Below are 22,890 nucleotides of genomic sequence, written 5' to 3'. Positions count from 1 at the left end.
AGTTGCAGCGAGGGGTGAGACAGGGAGACGTCATCACCATCGCCTTGGAAGATGTTTTTAAGCTTCTGGGCTAGAGCGGATTCAGCATAAATATCAACGGCGAGCACATCACCCAGACAACAGACGATATCGTAGTCATGGCCGAGATCGTGGACGATCTAGGCACAATGCTCGATGGCCTCAATAGAGTCTCTCAACGAGTGGGTCTCAAAATGAACATGGACAAGATTTAAAAATCATGTCTAAAGACCGTGTTGCACCCACCCCTCTAAAAGCTGGAGACTCTACACTCGAAGTGACAATAATGTATACCTGGGACAAACAGTCCAGTTAGGTAGGTTCAACTTCGAAAAAAGGTCAATCATCGAATCCAGCTCGGCTGGGCAGCCTTCGGGAAGCTTCACGATATTTTCACGCGGCGTCTCCGTTGCATTGCCGCTCCGCTTTAAATCCGCTTTGAATCCGCTTGCAATCCGCTAGGGTGGCAAGGGCCTTAAAACTCAGAGGCACACTGATGTTCAAATACCGTAGCCGAGTCCTAAAGCCGCGGTACGCGTTCGCCACGAAAAGAGTGAGCAAGACAGCAATATCTCTCTCACACGTGTCATGCCTTGTTTATAACGACTAGTCTTAACGCCCCGTTTCGAAACATTACAAATAATATCACATAAACAACAAAATTAAAATTAAAACTAAATGTATTCTATCGAGAACACTGAGAATATTCCCGGGAGCGTTCTCGGTTCTCGAGAATATTCTCACTGGGAATATTGCCGGGAACGAGAACTTTCTCAGCGGCACATCTCTNGCATCTCTAGTTATAAGTAAGTATCTACTTGACGAATTATTTCTACTAATTCGCGAAATACCTAATGGCTTTATGCATGGAAATGTATGAATAAGTATGGTGTAATTTCGTAATAAATAAACTGAATAACCTTTTGCTAAATTCCCGGAATAGATGAACCATTTTAACAATATTGCACGGGAAACGGTCCCATTCTACTTAGTTCAATTAAATTATAAGAATATACGTCGACTAGTGCTGTGCAAAGTTGATTTTCAGTTTGTTTAGGACCGCAATAGTGTCGGCCCACGGTCCTAATGGGAAAATTAAATATCAAAGTCCATAATTCATTGAGTAAACTGTCCTGTAACTAGGTAGGTATTTGAACAGTGTCTGGCTGTTGTGGGTGTGTATTGCGTGTATTTTGGTTTTTGATAAGAATTTTGGAACAATGAGTTCCAAAATTCTAAAACCAATAGTGTGTGTAATAGGTTCAAAATTAGTCATAGATAATTACTCTAGAGAGAGTCATAGACAGTAGGAGGTTTAATAAGATTTTCAGAAGGCTAGGTAACCTTACAATTACACATTTTATTTATTTACGTAAGTATCATTTTGTACGTAAAGTTTTCATATATTGCAGACTTAATGCTAAAACACATTCTCTCCCAGCCAATCATTTATTTATTTAAGCTCTAGTGCCATAATTAGTGCCATAATTATAATTGGTACATAAGGCGAACTTAACGCCATAAAGGCATTCTCTGCCAGTTTACCTTCGGGCTAAGCAAAAAAATTGTTATGGTCCTGTCATACATTTAATTTCTATGGTTTAACAATTTTCAGCCAAGCTACTAAGTACTCAGCTCAACCTTAGATATCTCATTACGTTACGCACTATTTGGGTAACTATTGTTATGCTTTCCTATTGAAACAGATGTTCGAGCCGGTTTGCAACTCTACCTAGACCCAAATGTGATAATTATACACAATGTTTAGTTGGTTAATTAAAACAAAACAATATATTACCTTATATTACATACATAATATTTACAAACTATTCCGTCCTTGCCTCGTAATCGTAACCTACTGACCTAAAGTTTGAAATCACAATTGAGTTTTATATACCTACATATACAAAAAAAACACATAATAACTTGTCTTAAAAGTATTTACTTAGGTAAGTATGCCAATAAGTATACCTACACTGCACAGGGTTGGGGCGTTGGTCAATAAGTTACTTAGTAAATATTATAAGTATAGTCGATTGTCTGCAGCAAATGAGGTGTAACTTGATTTCCTTTCAAGAAAACTACGAATCCGTAATTTTTCTTTATCTATCGTCTATCTCCATCTGCAATTTTCACTATGATATCCGTATAGGCATAACCTTGCTCGCAGAGCAGTTATATGTAGGTTATGTTAATAAATAAAGATAGGTTCGAATGGTCTACAGCAATCGCGATACATTGTATTTCTATCCAAGAAAATAATTTTTTCTTTATCTATCGCCCTCTGGAATTTTCCCAACAGATTTCATACTGCCGGGTTACCGACAGAGCAGGGGTGCTAAATTGGCAATCGAGCCGGCTGAGTGGCAGTGTGTACAAGCAAAAAAAAGTTAAATATTTTATATGTTAATAACAAATATTACTATAGGTAGTCGATCTGGAACAATCGAGATACACGACTTGATTTTCGTCCAAGAAAATTACGAGTCCTTATTTTTTGTTTATCTCTCGCCCTCTGGAATTTTCACTATGATTTCATACTGGGTTACCGGCAGAGCAGGGGTGCTAAATTGGCAATCGAGCCGGTTGAGTGGCAGCGTGTACAAGGGCCCTGCCGCAGCGCTGACGTTGCGGATCTGTTTTAATAAGTGCTCTACGCCTACGCCTATAGACTATTTTTTAGCCACGAGAAAACTCTTGGCATACATGTCACCTGATGAGAAGTATTGATGAATCATTGAAAATACCTACAATGCACAACGGGAAGCTTTTTGCATGCAACTAGTGATTTTTCCCGGAAAATTCTCGCTACCTACTTAAATTTTATAATTTGGAAGACACAAGTTTCAACTTCCGAGCAAACGATTAATTATATGATACCAATATGTCCTCAATTCGATTTCATGCCACTTATAAGTTTTTCCTGCTTGTCATTATCAATTTGTTACTGTTAGGTACCTAGTAATTTTTAAATTTAATAGCTCCTCTTCGCCCTGGACAGAATTCCAATTAAAACAATGAATCTAATTAGATAAAGTAAATTTTGTTGGCGCAGTCCAATCTCCAGACCAAAGGAAGCGGCTCCCTCTAACATGAAAATTCACTACAGTGAAATTAAGTATGATTACAGGGAAGCAGTAAGTAGGTAGGTATAGATTAGTTTATACATACAGGGTGNGGCATCGTGGGTTCAATTCCCGCCTTAGGCAATTCGATTTTTTCAAGTTATTTATATTTTTTAAAAATATGACACATTATGTTAAAAGACCTAACTAAATCTCGAGCACAGTATATGGGCGTATTTGCGTTAAAACGTAAAACGGTACATTAAACGACTTTTTCTAACTGATTTATTATTGATATAGCACATGATAACAATTAAAATAATTACATGCATAAATAAAGAGAGTAATCGCTTAAAATATTATATTTACGTTGTCATTTAAGTCTCTTTACGTTGAACAATATACATGAAATTATAGAAATATGCCGACGTAAAAGGGCAATGCGTAAAATCTCAAAATATATAAGAAAAATATAAAAATTGATAACAGCAGTAGCAAAAGCATTACATGTTAAGGCTAAATGTGAAATTTCATTAAATTCGTTTTAGTAGGTCAGAAGATATGACTCAAAAATATGGTTCTGGCCACTAAAATGGCTCTCCTGTAAAATTTACTTTTTTCACTTACGCCAGTATACGTAGGAGCCATCGATGTGCAACACTGAACTCATCAACTATACTTACGAGCAAAAGTATGGAATCATCCCCTTGTGTTTTGTTCCGAACCATCATAAGAACTGAATGCCTATGAATGTATCTATGGTATTAATTTAAAGTATATAATATTACCTTTAAAATGGTACCATTTTTATTTATCTTCTATTAGTCATTTAGTTCTTACGATCGTTCATAACAAATAGGGTGATTCCATACTTTTTGCTCGCGAGTGTAGATAAGTAATCCAGGACAATAGACTAAAATGTATTTAGGCAATAGATTAAAATGTAAAGTGAAACAATGTTAAAATGACTGAAACATTTGATTATTCTATTTTATGTTACAAATACATTAACTAATTTTAAAAATAATTGTAACCTACATTTATCACAGCATAATATAAGTATTAAGTGTTACCTAAAAATTTTGTCTTTACCCTTAAGCAGACAATCATCACAGCCACATGTTGAGTAGTGGACGATGCGTTTTGTGTGTGGAATACGAAACTCGTGTGTAACGCATGCAGCCTATTACTTGGGTGAAATGTATCGCGTGGGCACGCGTGCTCGATATGTAACACGTCCGTGTGTCACATCCACATTTACGTCCCCTACTATTCACCTCTGTGCTCTAGTAGTGAGTGACATGGGTTTTTAAATGGGTTCGACGCCCAGGTGGAGCAAGGTAGGGAGATGAAACATAGTGTTGTTTTGAATTTTCACTTGGAAATGTCATAAGAAAAATGATAGGTTTGCACAAAAATAACAATTGGCCTTTTTCAACCGACTTCAAAAAAGGAGGAGGTTCTCAATTCGACCCGTATGTTTTTTTTTTTTTTGGACAGCCGGCACACCAGGACACCCAGGACAGCCAGGACAACCTGGACAACCTGGCTACCCAGGTCAACCAGGTCAGCCAGGAACACCAGGACAGCCAGGAGGCCCTGGGCAGCCCGGCACACCAGGACACCCAGGACAGCCAGGACAACCTGGACAACCTGGCTACCCAGGTCAACCAGGTCAGCCAGGAACACCAGGACAGCCAGGAGGCCCAGGACAACCAGGACAGCCAGGATACCCAGGTTCGTACTTATTTTTTTGATTTATCAGTCTACTTCAGAAATAAGCATAGCGAACTCGTTGTGAAAAGTTACACTATTACTAGTACTTATTATTATTCTGTGCTATTACTAGGTACATATTTTAGTTAGAAAATTTCTGTAATAGCTTATCTTCCCAACCGGTCACACAGTAACCAGTAATTTCAGACAGAAAGTCTTAGATTGTTTTTAGATTTTTGACTAACCTTTTTATTTGTATTACTTGTATTTATTTATATTAAACACTCCAGGATCGTGAATCCTTACTCGTAATAATAAATTAATCTTCAATACACTTACGAATAATATTACAAAGGTTAATTAACAACTACAAACATTTCCTAATAACGTTATAAGCAGCAAGCAGNAACCAGGTCAGCCAGGAGGCCCTGGACAGCCCGGCACACCAGGACAGCCAGGACAACCCGGACAGCCAGGTTACCCAGGACAACCAGGTCAGCCAGGAGGCCCTGGACAGCCCGGCACACCAGGATACCCAGGACAACCCGGACAGCAAGGTTACCCAGGACAACCAGGTCAGCCAGGAGGCCCTGGACAGCCCGGCACACCAGGACAGCCAGGACAACCTGGACAACCTGGCTACCCGGGTCAACCAGGTCAGCCAGGAACACCAGGACAGCCAGGAGGCCCAGGCCAACCAGGACAGCCAGGATACCCAGGTTCGTATTTATTTTTTAGATTTATCATTCTACTTCAGAAATAAGCATAGCGAACTCGTTGGGAAAAAATCTATCAAGTTACACTATTACTAGTTAGAACATTTCTGTATAGCTTATTTTCCCAGCCGGTAATTTCAGACAGAAAGTCTTAGATTATTTTTAGATTTTTGACTTTTTGACTAACATTTTTATTTGTATTATGGCAGATTTTTCAAAAATCATATATATTTTAACTGAAGAACCTTGTCGTTTTGATATATTTCCCATACTAAAACTGTCAATGTGCCAAACTTATTCTTCAGTTAAAAGTTATCCGACGATTGAAAAATCAGCCCTTACTCGTATTTGTTTATATTAAAACTAGCTTTCCGCTCGCGGCTTCGCCCGCGTGGAATTTTGTCTGTCACAGAAAAACTATATCGCGCGCGTCCCTGTTTCAAAAACCGGGATAAAAACTATCCTATGTCCTTTCCCGGGACTCAAACTATATCTATGTCAAATTTCATCAAAATCGGTTCAGTGGTTTAGGCGTGAAAGTAAGACAGACAGACAGAGTTATTTTTTCTTTCTTTATTTTTCTTTCTTTATAAGCAGCAAGCAATTACAAGAAGTTATAAGATATTCATGATGACAGTGGACTTACAAATTAAACGTGTAATGTATTTTGTTTCAGGAGGTGACTCAGAGGGCTCCCCGACTGGCACAGGCGTGCAGCCTCCATACTACCCACCGCCTGCGGGACAAATGCCTCCCTTCCCTATCTACGTCATTCCATACCCACTGCCAATCGTGCCCAGTCCCTCAACTTGTCCGTGCTACCTTCTAAACCCCGGCAAGAACGACTCTTCTGCAACGGCACCAGGCCATCCCCAAGCGCCCCAAGCTCCCCCCTCCCAGGGCCCACCCAACAGCATGGCCCCGGCATATGCACCCTACGGCATCATAGGATTCGTCCCAGTTGTTTTCGTCCCATACTGTCCCGGCAACGCTACAGGAATGAACTCGGCACAACAAAACTTCCCCAACGCTGTCCCAGTGCCGTACAACTGCGCTCAATGTCAAGCGAGCAGCGACGTCTACAAATACCTGGGCAGGTTGAACGGAGGACGCAGCGCTAACTTTGGCGACTTGAAGGAAATCAAATCCCTTACTGAATTAGAAAATCTCCTCATGAACGAGATTAAACCGATGAAAAAGGGTTTACGTAGAATAGCAGTGCGCTCCAGAGCACTTACCGGCGAAACGAACGATAAGGCAAAAAATAAGCAATAGATATTTTGATAGAATTCCATCAGAATGAAATGTTATTAACATAAGAACAATTTTGAGATTGCCCGATAATATTGTTCTTGGACGATCTCAAAATTTTGGTACGATGACGGGCCTTTATTTATAAATAATTTTAAGTACGACGTAAAATATCTACCTACCTACACATAAAAATGAGACGATATTGTACAAAATTGTATACTTGTATAAATAGATGTACGTATCCAATAATCTCAGTAAAAAAATCGTCTCAAAATGCATTATATTCTTATGTATTTCAAATTTTATAATGTGTACAAAAATAAATATTCTGTTGCCATTTTAGTAAAATTTAATGCCTCAATAAATGATTTAAAAATAATGCATTGTTTTCATTGTATTAAGGTTGTAGAATTAGTAAAACCAGGAACTAAATATTATAAACAGATGAACAATAAACCGTTTGAGTGTCCCCGCTCCATGTGGGGCTTCATGGAGCCATTTATTCAGTCGTTTATGCTTAGAGGATAATGTGACCTGCATACCGATTTACATTCTTTCAATCAGCACGCACAGAACCACACTAGTTATTTTAACCTTCAATATTCAAATAGGGTCGAAAGTTTACAAGACTTTAGTACTAATTAAACTAATTTTAAACACCCTGTATTACGCTTGTGATATTTTCACCCACGTATTTCATCGCTTAAAATATGAAACAAAAACTATTATTAATGTTCACTTTTAATATTTTTTTCATTCAAGACGCAAGTTGTTAATGATAAAGAGCAACAGTTTCAGAACGTTATTTGAATGGAGGAATTAGTTATACCTAAACCTAACCACAGAATAAATAATAGTAGTACCACAGGTAGTACTAACCAATAATTCGGTAGAGGATTGTATTAATAAAACTTGCGTATTATTTTCATGAGTTAAAAGTACATACAAGTTACATGACTGCCATTAGAATACGTGCATATACGACCGTGACTCAATTACACCGACACGGGTCAGCGCGAGGCCCCCTGTACCTACTTGTAGCCTCTTACTGCACCGCAGCGGGCTCTTGACTATTAGAGACATCTACGAAGCGATCACACGTTGATAATGATTGATGCATTCCTTAGGGCGACGTTCCTACTAGGATGCACTTGACTATAAAAAGTTTACGTACAGTCAGCGTCAAATATTTGGCGACACCCAAAGTAGCCAAAAAGTTAACACAACCTCATTAGTCGGCCGTTTGGTGTAGTGGTTCAGAACGGACTACTATGCCGAGAGGTCCCGGGTTCGATTCCCGGAATTGAAATGATGAATTTTAATTTCTGTGACGGGTCTGGGTGTAAATATGTATAATATGTATGTATTTAATAAAAAAAAGTATATAAGTAGTATATCCGTTAAGCTAGCACCCATAACACAAGCATTGAGTTGCTTACTTTGGGGCTAGCTGGCGCTGTATGAAATTGTCCAAAGATTTATTTATTTATTTATTTATTTATTATTCCAAACTAGCGGCCGCCCGCGACTTCGTACCTACATACCTACGCGTAGATCCCGTTTCACCCTCTTAGGGGTAGAGTTTCGTAAAATCCGTTCTTAGTGAGCACCTACGTTCTAAAAGGAACCCCCATGCAAAATTTGAGACTCCTGCTAGCTAGTTGTTGTAGTTTCTGAGATTTCGTGATGAGTGAGTGAGTCAGTCAATCAGTGACCTTTTATAAATATAGATGTAAACAAAGAGGTGTTGCGAATTTTTTGGCTACTTTATTGTCTTGAACTAAGTATTTGACGCTGACTGGACAGGATTTTCATGAAAACTTTTTCAGATGAGTTAAGTAGGTACCTAATCTGCCCGAGCTACGTGATGAGAATCAAAGGATAGTAGACTTAATAAAAAAATAAGTATTGCAATTGCTATGCATGCAATGCATTATTACATTTTAACACGCTTTTCTTTCTGTTTCGGGATAATAGTTTATACAGGGTATAAAGATTGGAAGAACAATGCACGCGGATTTTCCTGAACTTGATAAAATTTTAAGTAAATAATTTGTATTTAAGAAAAAGACAACGTTACGGTGTCAGTCAATATACCTACATAGCTATGAGTTTATTAATTTAACTACGTTCCAGAGGTTTTCACAACTCAGTGCCTACTGCCTACCTATATTTTCGTTGAATAAGTACACCGTCATAACGGTAATAGTACCATAAGTATTACCGTGCCGTCTTCATTGAATTTTAAAGTTCATCTCGAGAACACCAGTTGAATTCTCTAATAACGAAGATTCCCTTACAAGCTACCTCTATACCTACTCGTATACTTAGCCCTTACGAAACAAACAATAGAACTAGTAAACAATTACTCAGCTCAGAGTGACTGTAAAAAACACAATTACGCTATATTCTAATGAACTCAGTCACACCTTAAACGCTTTTCTTGTACTGCAATTAAGTAGCGTTACGCAAATGTAAAGTAACAACTAGTATTTACCCACATAAGTACAAATTCGTAGGCCAAGACAATCTCGCTTAAAGTAACCATAAAAATTCTAAGAACTTTACGTATAAACATACAAATGCGTGGGCGACAGTTTCTATTTTAAGTCGAATTCTAATTGTACCTAAGATTAATCGCACTCTAGCATTTTCAAAAATTGAACCCGAATAGTGGCCATTTGCCAGAACGGACGAACGAATGGAAAATCTATGGGAGACAAGAAAATTAGATCATGGAATTACCTACAGTAAGCCTGTCTCTCTAAAGTCTCTACAAAATATTAAAATCAGTTAATGAGAGATGCACCTATTTAGCAATACTTTCACATATGTACTTGTTTTACAGATTGCAACATTATTTTTCCTAGAGCTGAAAAACTTAGTACTTCAGAAGTAAAACATGGGAAATATAGGTACATGGAAAACACGCAGAATAATTCCTCATCTGTCCTAGGTTATGTTGTTTGTGATCTACGCTCTACAGTCTACAGCACAATATGGCAAAAAAAATTGGTTTTGTCCGTATGCGGTAATGTACTGTAGTCTGTATGTGGATAAGGATGACAGATGGCCTTGTGTAGACGACCTTCAGCCAACCGAGCGTGAGAGTAATTCAAGACGTCTCTGCAATCATTTCACCGAATTTGTCATACTCTACACACTTCCGTCTAGGTGTAATTTTGGAACAATTTGTGATCGTCACAGCCATTAGTGTTCAAAATCACCGCTTTTAGGAAACGCCTGTAAAGTGCTAATTCATGTTGCATTGCATAAATTACTTAGATTTTTATAATACGTGCAGAGCGTAGGAAAAATCATACTGCTATATTTTTGATTAAGTTTAAGCAGTTTCTGTAATACAGCACTAAAAACATTTTTACAACTTTAAAATGAAGTAGGTATAAAGTATCAGTTGAATTTTCAAAGAGTCTACAAACTTAAATTTTCCCAACTTCGACTGAAACATCAATGAAGGTAGAAAGTCATCTACCCAGCAGATGGCCGTTTTATGACTGTTTTGAGTCGGTACTAAAGTAACTTTGTCCAAATCACAATGTAAGGACATACAATAATGTCGAATAAGGAATAACCTACCAGCGAGATTTTACTTAATAATATTAAATTCAATTAATATACTATGTAAGTACGTTTATCTATAGTTTAATATAATTTAATTGTCACTTACCAAAATCAATCGCAAAATTAATTAACGTTTACACATATCTCCCTTCTTTCAGAGAGATTTCCCTTAATTTCCTTTTCCCTTTCTTAATTGCTCTACATTTGGTTAATTATAGATCAACTCAAACAAACTCTATACCTACTTAAGAATCGATTACTCCCTTAACGCGGAAATGTGAAAAAGAACGTCGTTGTTTAAAACATGAAACTTATTCATCATATTTGCGTAACCACACGTTTCCGGCAATTGTGGCCGAGTTGATATCACCCAGGAGAACAGCAGCCATTAAATGCAGGGTGACAATGATTGCGCTGCGGCGTCATGCGTCATAGCGTCGTGGAAGAAGGACGGAGTGCCTACAAACGAACTGATTACCTCCCAGTGACCATTGTCAATTACAAGACAAATCTCTCACGGTTTATAAAGGTTTGTGCGCACGCGTGCTCACGCAGAGCGCATCTCCGCTCGGACCCTAGAGCCTGTGTAGTGAACAATAGTGCAGCTCTACGATATCCGAAGTAAGTCACTTCTGCAAATACAAATATTTAAGTGCATGTGAGAGTGCTACAGTGTGTGTTGCATTTTCTGAATATTTCAGTGTTTAAGTATTTTTGAATTTCATAAAACTATTTTCACAACAAATAAATGTGTTTACTTACTCAAAAATATACAAATATTGCAGCTTCTAGTGCACACGAAATAGAGCATTGGACTTGTACTTTAAACGACTCTAGATCACTAATAGGATCTAACTTTTGGTTTAGCTGAACAAAGGTTCGTCTTCGTAACGTATTGAAAATCCCTAGGCACTTAGGTATAGTGAGTCACAGACAACAAAGCAATAAACATCATGACTGCAGCTTAGTAGTTTTTGCTCTACCTAAGTATATTATGTAAATCAGCAACTCTTGTGTTCGAATCACAGTAACTTCCTAAAACTTTTTACATAGTTACTAAGTGATGAAACAGAAAATGAAACACCGGCCAAGCCATATAAGTTTAAAATAGCACTATAACGTCATAGTATAATAATTAGTACTAGGTTTATAACGTAATGACATCTAAAATAAAAAAAATCTATTAATTCATTCCTGTCAGGTCGGTTTGTTTCGTGAGTGAGTTGCTTTTGATGGTCGCTTTCCTATTTTCAAAACATTCGCAATTAAAGTACGCAGTTGTCCTGATTGCATTCCTTGGCGCATTATAAGTAAATGAGGTAATAAAACCGCGAATAAAATAAATAATATCGTACACAATAATATCTTCTTCAGTATTTAAACAAATACCTATGTACATACATATATTATGAGAAGTATGTATTAAATTAATTCATTACATCGACTAACGAACTTTAACGGAAGTTCAATTTAACGAAAGTTAGTAAGAGCGTAAACATTTGTTGAAGTTAATTTAAAAGTTAATCCGTTAAGCAAATTGTTAACTTCGTTAATTATCGGATTAACGAGTTAATTTGCAAATTACCAATAGACGGAGGTTCGATTTGAATATTGTGGTAGGTAAACCTGTTAACTTACTCTTTATCATCATCATCATTTCAGCCATAGAACGTCCACTGCTGAACATAGGCCTCCCCCAATTCTTTCCATTCCAAACTTACTCTTGGGAAAGCTTAATTTATAAAATTAAGTAGTGCCAAAGTAGACTGATTTTCAACTGCAAAATAACTAGGCGTTACTTACTTAGCTAGTTTTAAGCTTATTTGCTCAATTCAACAGAGTTAACTTAAGAAGCTTTAACTGTAAGTTACGTTGTTGTTACCTCCCTATGTTATAGTATGGAAACGCAAGACAGACTACTAGAGGAAGATGGAAAAGGCTGCGGCATCGTTCTTGAACCATGATAATGAATCGTTGGCTACACGTAACACTTGTAGGTCAGCACATTAGCGTGGGAATGGACTAACAAACTGTCGATTATTGTTTTGGGGGTCAGCATTAAGGTTCCTAGATTTGTATGTTCGTCATCACGCCACTAATTACTACCAATTAAGCGTATGAAAACAAACATTACTTGTCATAATAGCGCTATGAAGACACTTTTATGTCATATCACGATGTCACACACGTAACGTTCTATGCCCATATCATTTGTAGCCTTTTTTTGCGCAGGAAAATACTTTGCGATACCCGCCGTCCTGGGGGAGGCGGCGGATTATGTGGGACTCCCTTGTCGGGTGGCAGCAATAGCGGCTGCCAACCGGCAAGTACTACAGACCACACAACCTATGGTCTATGACTTATACCCACTAAAAAAAACCTGTGGTGCACCCTCTGCGTATTACTGGTACGACGCGGGTTGCTTGCGATTCCAACCACGCCGTACCCACGAGCATTTTGTAGCCTAGGCGCAGACCACCAACTTTTAGTTGGCCGATAGTTGGATTGGGCTGTTTATATCAGTACGGAGATTTATGAAAGTGCGACATTATACCGATTTGGTATCGGACGATCATACTTCATAGAAATTAAAATCGGGCCCAACTATCGGCCAACTAAAAATCGGTGGTCTGCGCCTAGGCTTAATCCCATCGGCTTGTGCTCCATAATCACAATTTCACGTTGTAGTTAATCTTGATCTATAATGATGCAGACAGATAGCACAAAATAGAAATTGTGCAGATAGTTTGCCAAAATTATAATATTAAATGATGCGCTCTACCACAGGCTCTACATACTCAGTAGTCAGTAGGCTGTTTATAATATAACTGGTCAATAGTTGTAAAGAAATCTTACTAAAGAAACCGCGAATAGTTTTCGTCAATACATCTTCATCATTTTAAAACAGTAACTAGATAAGTCATCTTGTTACGTACGCCTAATCTATGAAGATCGCTGCATCGACGCTGACCCAGTTTACCCAAATCAACATTGCAACTGCACTATGGACCGCGAGGAGCAGCATCAGCAAAATGCGCCTCTCATGACGACAGCGGCGACGTTTCATTAATTTTACTAATTATTCTATAATCATATTCGTTTCATACTTCGAGACGGTATCACTAGGCTAGGCTAATTTTAGTTTAATTGTAATTTCTTTCTTTTAAATTAAATTTAATTAAATAAAGTTTGCTTTTTCTTGGAACCTCCGGTTGCAGCTAACGAAATTATCTTGAATCATCGAAACTATGTAAATAAATAGAATTGAAACACATTGAAAGACAACATATTGAAAGTTACTAAAGTAAGACTAGGAAGTTCAACAGATATGACACGACCCTCAACCTTGCATTCGTAACTATCCAACTACTTAGTGTGTTCAGATTGGTAGACAATGATGAATCCATTGTTTACAATACTCAAGTCATTCCGCCTAATCGAGTTTGGGTACGTGACCAATTTTAATCGTAATGGAACTTAGGTCCTTATAAATGACATAATTGCTTTTTTAAATTGCAATTTAAAACTATTCAATCGCAAGTTGGCTGCGGCTAACACTAATATTAGGATCGCAAAACTTATTTTTATATTCGTTGCTTATTAGTTTATTTTGTTTTAGATGGCGTTTCGTATTCTATCGTGTTTAGTCGTCGTACTAGGATGCGTTTGTGCGGCGCCAGCGGCTGACAGCGAGTCTGTGAAAGCAGTAGTACCAGAAGACATTCAAGATACAGGTGACCTAAAGGCGGATGCTAGCACTACATGTAAGTTTTTCAAACTACACACGGCGTCAAAAAATCGCACATCCCGCGACAAGCACTTTCAAGCGTATGCATCCCCACTTCCCACCAATATTGGTACCATTTGTAAGCCTAGTTCTAAACTTTATTTCATTAAAGGAAAGGTTTTTATCCCAAAAAATGTGTCTTTAGAAGCATCCAGTGTCTCTTCTTAAAGCGACAGGTAGTAGACGCTTGAGCCAACTGTTATGGTTATAAAACTGTTCAATCGGTTAAAGAGGACACATGGTCGACACATCATTACTTGGTTTTATCCACAAAAATTGGTCTAATTGGTCCCAGATGTGAGCCCCATTGGGCTTTCAAATAGCACCAATATTGGTGAAGCATCATGATTGTGTCAGAAGAAAAATTTTATTTATGTCGCGCGAGGTGCGATTTCTTTAACGCAGTGTAGTAAGATAGTGCTGCTCGCTCCACCCTCAAAAGAGACTAAAACTTATTGGTATTTTTACAGATGGTCGCAGATATCCGGACTGGGGCGGTTACCCTGGCAACTCCTACATCACAGGGTACGGTTTTCTAGATGACAAGTACAACGGATACAACAACATTGGCTACAACGGCTACGACAGTCAATATGGCGTCAGAGGGTACAACGGAGGTTACTCAGGGTACAACGGGTACACCGGTAACGCTGGCTACGGGGGTTATAAGGGTTATTCAGGCTACGATACTAGCGGACTTGGTGCACTTGGCGCCGGTGGAGGTTACGGCGGCGCTGTCGGCTATGGAGGCAACGGAGGCTATGGCGGCTACGGAGGAAACGGAGGCATTAACTCCTACTACGGCTACAACAACCCGTCGTATCAAGGCGCGTACCATCTCGGATACGGGTACAAGAAACCTGGCTATGGAAACATTTACAACAGTGGAATTACACCAAGCTTAGTAACTGGTTATAGAGGATATTCGAGGAGATAAACGTGTATAAAAATAGATAATACCTAACACTATTATACTACCAATGTTTATGACTGAATACATGTCAATTATCTGATAAATGAAAAGTTGCTGTAAAGCAAACATTGCCAGTGAATAGAGGCAATAACTATTATTATTTTGAAATTATTTTACCTATTTATGTAAGCTAACCAAAGTATTATCCAAAGTAATGTTATGTAGGTAGTTTTAAGTATAACAGAAGATGTAACATAATAAAATACAATTTGCATAGTTTCAAGACTTTATTATTACTAACAATGTGACATACACGTAATCATTAAATCATACATGCTAATTCATTCCAAAAATGTTTAGCAACATTTAGTTAAAATAAAAAACATTAATATGTAATAGTGTTACACTACTTAAAAGTCAGCATTACTCCAAAAGTGGACGAAAAGAGTTATGTGCCGGTTGTTATTCGGAGCCAGACACACTCGTTTGCTTCTTCATAGATTTTAAAGCTCTTTCGCGAAGTTTCTTTTCTAGGTCTTCATTGTTAACTTTTCCTTCCTCCTCCTCCTCCTCGGCCTCCTCGCTGTCGGAGGAGTCGTCCTTCTTTTTGGATGCTTTCTTATGTTTTTTGTGTTTCTTATGCTTCTTCGAGTGTTTTTTATGCTTTTTAGTTTTCTTTGATTTTTTAGGTTCGTCACTGTCCGATTCGGATTCAGATTCAGACACCTTCTTTCTTGGCTTCTTTTTAGTTACTTGATCGCTGTCTGAGGAGGAGTCGTCCTTCTCTCGTTTCTTCGCTTTCTTCTCAGGTTCGTCGCGTGACTTAGATTTGTGATCTTCAGAATGCTTCTGCTTTGACACCTTTTCTTCACCTTTCCTGGACTTTACTTCAGGCGAAGGTGGCTTTTCTTTGGATACGTCAACTTTTTTACCTCGTCGAGCTTCTTTATCCGAACTAGTGGAATCGCGTTTCGCAACTTTCTTTTTGCTCGACTTCGCATCGCTATCGGAGCTTTCAGCGTGCGAGTCTTCAGAATTATCAGCTTTCTTTGACTTAGATTGTTTCCCATCCACTTTCTCTGACCTCGAACGATCTACACTAGGATCCTTCAAACGCTTCTTTGATTTCTTGTCTGTATCAGACTCTTCTGGAATGTTCTTCTTTTTAGAACTCTTATGTTTGACGTCCTCTTCAGAACTAGATTCCGAACTCGAAGAGCGGGCCCTCTTTTTCCTTGATTTCTTTGCCAACTTTTTCTTTGAAGTCTTCTTGCTCTTCTTTTTCCTATCTTCTTCAGAGTCACTCGACGACGACTCCTCGGACTCACTGTCACTGGAGGAGCTCTCTTTTTTAGGTTTCTTTGTCTTCTTGGAGGTAACTTTTTCTTTACGTTTAAGTTTTGCTTTGCTCTTTGACTTAGCAACCTCTTCACTACTTTCACTTTCTGATTCGGTATGGCGGGATTTGCGTTTAGCTTTTTTAACCTCCTTGACTTTAGGCTCTTCTTCTTGGTGTTCTTTGCCAGAAGCGTCATCGCAAGATCTGTCAGATTTTTTGTTATTTTCAATCTCATGTTTTCTCAAGAATGGCGACGGCGTGCGTGACAGGCTCTTGGAGTACTCTCGTAGAGTAGGTATCGGTATAAATTCTTCCCTTTCGTCATCAGTAGAATGTACAGCTTTAACTTGGCTATCATTTTGGGCGGCGGATTTGTCGTTGGCCACAGAGGATTCCCTGCTCGAACTGGATATGACTCGTTCTTTGGAGAGCTCCTCGCGTGCGATTGAAATCCTTTCGGCAGACTTCTTGCGTGGTTTTTCGAGGTTTTCTGCGCAAACAAAAAACGTAAATAAATATCTACTTTATAATAACTAGAACAACAATAAAGGCCTCCACAGACCAAACGCAAGGCAGTAGCAGCGCAGTTTGAATGCGGGCCCGCGCAAGTTGTAATATAAGAAACTCTTTGAAGTGTGTCACGTCAAATTTCTGCCAACCGCGCCGCACTGCAACTGCCGAACGACAAACGAGGCGGCGCGGGAGCGGGAAAAAAGCGGCGCGAACGCGGGCCAGCGCTGTTGTATTACTATGGCGGCCATGTTAGCATGACACACTGGACGCAGGGCGGTAGCAGAAAGCGGTTTTCGAATATTTAATATTTGACAACCGCCCGCGTTGCAACTGCGCTGCTTTCAGTGTGCCTCAGCCGCGCTGCAACTGACCCGCACTGCTTCTGACCCGCGTTTGGTCTGTGGAAGCCTTAAAGGGTTGATTATATGTATTTGAATACATACCTTTCCGTGGTATAGACACGGACTTCTCCAGGCGTTCTTTGATGAGGTCGCTGGACCTCTTGTCGCGAGACTTCCTGTCCCTCGACCTCCTGCTGTCCTTGACGCTGCGCTCTTTAGACCTGTCTCTTCTGTCGCGGCTGAAATAGTTTATATTTTATTAATTACCTAATAAGTTTTGACCCCATTCCTATCCGCTATAACATCAAAAATCAACTTAATCTCTTTTAATCATAAAATCTTTAATTATGCAAATAAGCTCGATGTTTGTTTAATCGCTTTGCCATAGAGAAACTTAACGAACGAACTTTGGAAAATGACATAAGTTATCTAATAATACATTTAACGGTAGTAAAATTATAACCTAGATCTATGCGAGCCTCATTGAGTGCTTAAACACACTCATAAGAAAGAAAGAAAGAAAGAAAAATTATTTATTTGACAACTAAAAAAAGTACAAAGACAATGAAGAGAAAAGAGAAAAAATATCATAACGCACAGCTACGAGCAAAGCATAGCTAAAGTTCAGTGTAATTTTATTTCCGTTGAAATTTATTATTGACGTAGACCGTAAGCAAGCAATACTATTGGTTAAAATGCGTTCGACTAGGACACCGTGTAAGAAAAGGTTAGACGTTGAATGTTAGTCTTTTCAAGCTCTCTAATTCAATTAATTTTAATGTAAAACAATAAAATTGTTTTTGTCATGTAAGCGTAAGCTCATAATGAGAAATAAAATAAAGAACATTTAAACCGTACGTTAGGGGTCATCCATAAAGTACGTCACACGTAAAGAGGGGGGGAGGGGGTCGACAAAGTGTGACATGGTGTGACAAGGGGTGGGAGGGGTCCTAAGTTTCGTGACATCACATTTCAATTGTTTCAAATATTCGATATAATGTTGATTTCATAAAAAAAGTACTTAGTTTAAATGGAAATAAAACTAATTTCGGAACTGCTGTTAATTTAATAATTTTTCGATGTGAAATTGCAAAACATGTGACGTCCACTAGGGAGGGGGGGATCTCAGAAATGTGACCACCTGTGACAAGGACGGAGGGGGGCTCAAAAAATCATGAAATTCGTGTGACTTACTTTATGGATGGCCCCTTACCTGGATCTGTCCCTAGAACGGCGGTCCCTGGAGCGGCGGTCGCGAGAGCGGCGGCCCGAGCGGCGGCGCGAGCGGGACCGCCTGCGCGAGCGCGACCGGCGCCGGTCCCCGGACCTGACAACACATCGGCTACGTTAAACAATGTTACTGTGCAAATAAACGCTTTATTTATTCGCCATTTGCATAAACTGCTCACTGCCCACACTACGTCTTGCGGGCCGGAAGACGTAATGTGGGCAGGCCCCCCACTAATGAGGGTTTTCGCGTATGAAAGATCCGCTAGATGGCGGGAAATGGATGTGAGGTGTGAGTGCTGCGTGATTGGTGGATTTTGACATATCTGTCAATGTCATGTCAAAAATAACCAATCATGCAGCATTTGGACCTCGCGTCTACGTATTGCCATCTGGCGGATTTTTCATACGCGACATCCCTAATTGGACCGAAGATCTGGTGAAGGTCGGGTAAAGAACCTGAATGCAGGTAGTGCAGGACCAGTCGTTATGGAAACTCTTAGGGAGACCTTTGTCCAGCAGTGGACGTGCCAAAAGACGTCCGAACGAAACTCCAATAAAATTAATTATTTTTTCCAGCCTATGACAGTCCACTGCTGGACGTAAGTTCCCTTGAACAATCCCACCAAGAAGGATTCTTGCTTGAGTTGCGGTATTTGGGAACTAGTTTACTCCCGTTACAGCGATTGTGACAGATACTGTCACTTTAGCTTGTATTTTTGATTTCAAGCTTCTGCCGAATTACCATGTTCTGAATTTCGGAGTTCATCTATCTATCTATCTCTTTGATCTTGCCTAATTCACTAAGTGACGTGTAGTTAGTGACCCAGTATACTGCCATGTTCCACATAAAAAATACGTCAACACCTGTGTAACGTGTGTATTGCGCTATTCATAGTTCACCTGTTACCATCTGTGAGGCTGTTAATATTTACCAAATAAATACAAGTAACAATAGATGAATAAACCTTAATCTAATTTGTAATCGACTGAAAAAAGAAATCCCTTACACAATAAAATTGATAGCAAATAAAAATAAATAATATCTACCTGTCTCTGGAACGCCTTCGCGAACGCGACCGCGAGCGCCTACGTCTTTCGAGCGAACGGCGGCGTTCTCGCGACCTACAACAGAAGATTATTTATTTATTTTGCAATAAATCATTTACTTTTAGCAGTTAATTTGTATTGAAATCCGACGTAATCTGATTGTACGTTTAAATGAATAATCTTTACTGTTAACTACGTAAAAGTTGCAGTATCTAGGTTGCAGTATCTAGACTGGTTTTGTGTCTAAGGAATTCTAAGTAATATAGCATGGATTAAGTAGCTGCTAAAATTAAATCAAATAATTAAAGTAAACAAGGCTCTCTGTAACTATGAGGCTCTCGATACAAAAAAAAAGACTTGAATGAATCTTATATTTCAGTTTATTCTAACATTGAATCAAACTAAAATCTAATAGATATTTATTAAGATTTGTGCTTAAAAAAAGTAAACCCATTTTATTGAACATACCTCTCCCTACGCTCTCTTTCGCGCCGTCTCCGTTCTCTCTCTCGCTCCCTCTCGCGCTCGCGTTCGCGCTCCCTGTCTCGCTCGCGCCGGTCCAGCGATCGGCGGCGGCTGCTGCGACGGCGGGACTTACTCCTGTAATGGAAAAAGATTAGAACAGAGTGGACAACACGTTAGACTACATTCAGTCTTATTACAACTACATAAGATGTGCCGATATGTGTCTTGATGTGCCGTCGTCTGTACTACCACAGATCACAGAAATTAAAGGGAAATGTGACAAGGGGGCGGGGCCGGTGTCGCAACAATATGCCCAAAAACAGAACACATTGTTCGTGACTCGCGACCGTTGACATTGCTTGCGTAGTACTAAGATTATTCCAACGTTGAGTACTGATACCGCAGTGGATAATGATCGCATATATTGATTTCTTTGTTTGTGTGCATTTCTAATGCGACTGAGCGTTCTGACTAATAACACTGAGTTTCGAACTCAACGCATTAGTTGACATCTCTATGGTACCTACTTAGCCTTACAAACCCGGTCAAGTTAACTGCGCACCTGGCTGCCGAGACGTCACATCAACGCTCTGATACGGACAGGGCGAACAAGAGGTGTGCGGGTAAGTGCGAGGGAGAGTCGCATTCCAGCCAGGTGCGCAGTAACTTAACCGGGTTGTAAGATGAACGAAGCCTTCTCGATAAATATATTAGTAACGAAGGAATGCTACACATTCGAACCAACTTTTTATTTATTACTTTTTATTAAACCTGTCTTTTAATAGAAAAATGTAAATTGTTAACTAACCTCTCCCTGCGAGAACTGCGCCTGGGGCTGACACTTGTAGACGAGTCACGGTTGGAGCGATATTGGCGCTTCTTATGTGATGACCTCTTCTTAGCACTACCATCTGTGTATAAAATAAAGATTATTATTATTATTATAGCTTTGTNCCCAAGGGTGGAAAATTGGGGATGAACTTTTTTATACGCAATATCTCCGCCGATTATAAATCAATTTGAACGATTATTTTTTTGTTGAATAGGTATTATCAAAGGGGTGGTTTCATGCGAATTTGAAGAAAATATTTCACCCCCAAGGGTGGAAAATTGGGGATGAACTATTTTATACGCAATATTTTTAATTTTTAGTTTTTTTTTGTGTTCACGCATTTGAAGTCGGTTTTATTTTTTTAAAAAGTTAATTATAAAAGATAGGGTTACTTGATGAAACGGCCTATGTTCACAGGGTAATATTGGAAATTTCGCCAGGTTCTAATATTGTCTATTGTCGTCTGGCAAGCGAAAATCGCGAGTTCGAGTCTCATCTCAAGCAGTCGATTTGTTATCGTGTGAAAAACAATAAAAAGTTAACATCATCATTATGTCATTTAGTCTAGGAGCAAGTTACCCTCTTTAATTTACTAGAGCAAATGGAGGATTGGGAAAACTTCATAGTAAGTAGGTTACACATGTAAAATATAGTGAGTGAATTCAACATTTTGATGAGAAAGCTTCCGTGCTTTGCGACGATAAAGCTGCTCTGACTAATGAAAGCTAATGAGACAAGGATTTTGACAATTACACAGAATGACATCGACCTTCATTAACTTAGTAGACGTAGGTGGATAATCGCTGAAGGCCACCAACTCTAAATTATATCCACATCTAAGTGTCTTAATTCATTTAATTAAGGTAAAGACTATCAGTTCTTATAAAATAAGTTTTTAGTAACCAGATATTACAGACGTACTAGTATGAATAAGCTACAAATAAAAGAAACAAAATAGTTTGAAACGGGCTTTGAAAAATTTGCCCAATAGAAGTAAAATTCATCGAGAATCCTTGGTAAAGCGCAATGTGCGGCCTATAAAGCTGGCGACATTTGGCATCATTTGTGACGCCTCCATTTATGTCGGTATCACCTCGCATTATCACGAATATCATAGGTTACTTGCGTTTTTAATTTATGTCATCCCATGAATGATACTCGTATCTCGTATACAAGACTTATTTACTGATTGAATCGTGCCTTGAACTTTATTTACACGACCCCGAGACCAGCTATAGCTATTATACTCGTAGTGGCGCCCAACGTGTGGTCGAGAATTAATAGTACAAACGCAGCGTTACACGTTATTTTGTTGCGATATTTGAATGCCTTTCACATTTGTTTTCGTCGTCATACTTATTATGATTGGCTTTAGAAAATTATTACAGACTAGCGATCTGTCTGGTGTAGTTCTAGGTAAGAATTATAGTCTAAAACGGTCTTAATTTTCGCATGTCTCCACAAGGTGTCATTGAGACGCTGCTCCTGACACGGCGACTTAGCTGCTGCACCAAGCAAGGGTGTCTCAAATTAAATTATTCGCTAATAGTGAACCGAAGACTCTCATTGAGGGTAGAGCACAGAGAAGAGCGGAAAGAGGCACGTAGTAAAATGGTTCGGTTTGATATTTCCTTGAAAATTGTAGCAGCTTGTAGAATAATGTCATTATTCGACACAAAAACGAAGCTGGCAGATCATTATTGAACCATTTTAATATACCTCCTACTCATTTATCTGTCTCAAAAATGCCATTAAATATTCTAAGGTGGATAGTCATTTTTTTTTTTTTTTGTTACTGGGTTTCTATTACTAATCCACATAATTAGGACTTAACTACGATCTGTTTCTAAGAGAAAACGAACAGACTAACAGAACCTCCTCCTTTTTTTTAAGTCGGTTAAAAGCAAACCGCTATATCGCATGTCGCTGCTTTGTGCAGCAGAGGCCCTAAGTTTAAGACAATTTGCAAATAATAATTTTCAATTTCACATTTTATTTTCCGTCATGAAGTTTTTCCATCGCCTCTCCACTAATGCCTTAACCCCCTCCAAGTTCGCCACGAGGCCGACCGG

General features: G+C 39.0%; 3 protein-coding genes across 3 annotated transcripts in view; 2 read left to right on the top strand and 1 right to left on the bottom strand.

Moving 5' to 3' along the window:
* The window catches only part of CPR146 (collagen), a 34,185-nt gene extending 27,046 nt beyond the window's left edge, over nucleotides 1-7,139 (top strand). Inside the window, exons 12-13 of the mRNA XM_028308575.1 lie at nucleotides 4,596-4,820; nucleotides 6,192-7,139. Of these exons, the coding sequence (XP_028164376.1) occupies nucleotides 4,596-4,820; nucleotides 6,192-6,790 (824 nt within the window). The 3' untranslated portion in view covers nucleotides 6,791-7,139. The remainder of the gene's footprint in view (nucleotides 1-4,595; nucleotides 4,821-6,191) is intronic.
* Nucleotides 7,140-10,745: 3,606 nt separating this feature from the next.
* Nucleotides 10,746-15,299, top strand: LOC114355646 (keratin-associated protein 19-2). Its single transcript, XM_028308595.1, has 3 exons — nucleotides 10,746-10,972; nucleotides 13,971-14,115; nucleotides 14,609-15,299. The coding sequence occupies exons 2-3, from the start codon at nucleotides 13,971-13,973 to the stop codon at nucleotides 15,073-15,075; spliced, it is 612 nt and encodes a 203-aa protein (XP_028164396.1). The 5' UTR covers nucleotides 10,746-10,972; the 3' UTR covers nucleotides 15,076-15,299.
* LOC114355632 (peptidyl-prolyl cis-trans isomerase G-like) lies at nucleotides 15,230-21,918 on the bottom strand. Its single transcript, XM_028308574.1, has 7 exons — nucleotides 21,912-21,918; nucleotides 20,795-20,897; nucleotides 19,990-20,121; nucleotides 19,522-19,596; nucleotides 18,458-18,571; nucleotides 17,347-17,483; nucleotides 15,230-16,880 (listed from the first exon to the last, which is right to left on the bottom strand). The coding sequence occupies exons 1-7, from the start codon at nucleotides 21,916-21,918 to the stop codon at nucleotides 15,514-15,516; spliced, it is 1,935 nt and encodes a 644-aa protein (XP_028164375.1). The 3' UTR covers nucleotides 15,230-15,513.
* Between the last annotated feature and the right edge of the window lie 972 nt (nucleotides 21,919-22,890).

This window comes from Ostrinia furnacalis, unplaced genomic scaffold (genome assembly GCF_004193835.3).
Source record: "Ostrinia furnacalis isolate ACB-3 unplaced genomic scaffold, ASM419383v2 OfSCF2450, whole genome shotgun sequence".
Lineage (NCBI taxonomy): Eukaryota > Metazoa > Arthropoda > Insecta > Lepidoptera > Crambidae > Ostrinia > Ostrinia furnacalis.
The sequence above is the reverse complement of the archived record's forward strand: the minus strand, read 5'-3'. Positions and strand labels throughout refer to the sequence as shown.

Coding starts and splice junctions, on each gene's coding strand:
- LOC114355646 (XM_028308595.1), top strand. CDS start 13,971: ATGGCGTTTCGTATTCTATCGTGTTTAGTCGTCGTACTAGGATGCGTT. Junction 14,116..14,608: donor GGCGGATGCTAGCACTACAT/GTAAGTTTTTCA, acceptor GTATTTTTACAG/ATGGTCGCAGATATCCGGAC.
- LOC114355632 (XM_028308574.1), bottom strand. Junction 17,484..18,457: donor CGTTCTAGGGACAGATCCAG/GTAAGGGGCCAT, acceptor AAACTATTTCAG/CCGCGACAGAAGAGACAGGT. Junction 16,881..17,346: donor CGTGTCTATACCACGGAAAG/GTATGTATTCAA, acceptor TTGTTTGCGCAG/AAAACCTCGAAAAACCACGC.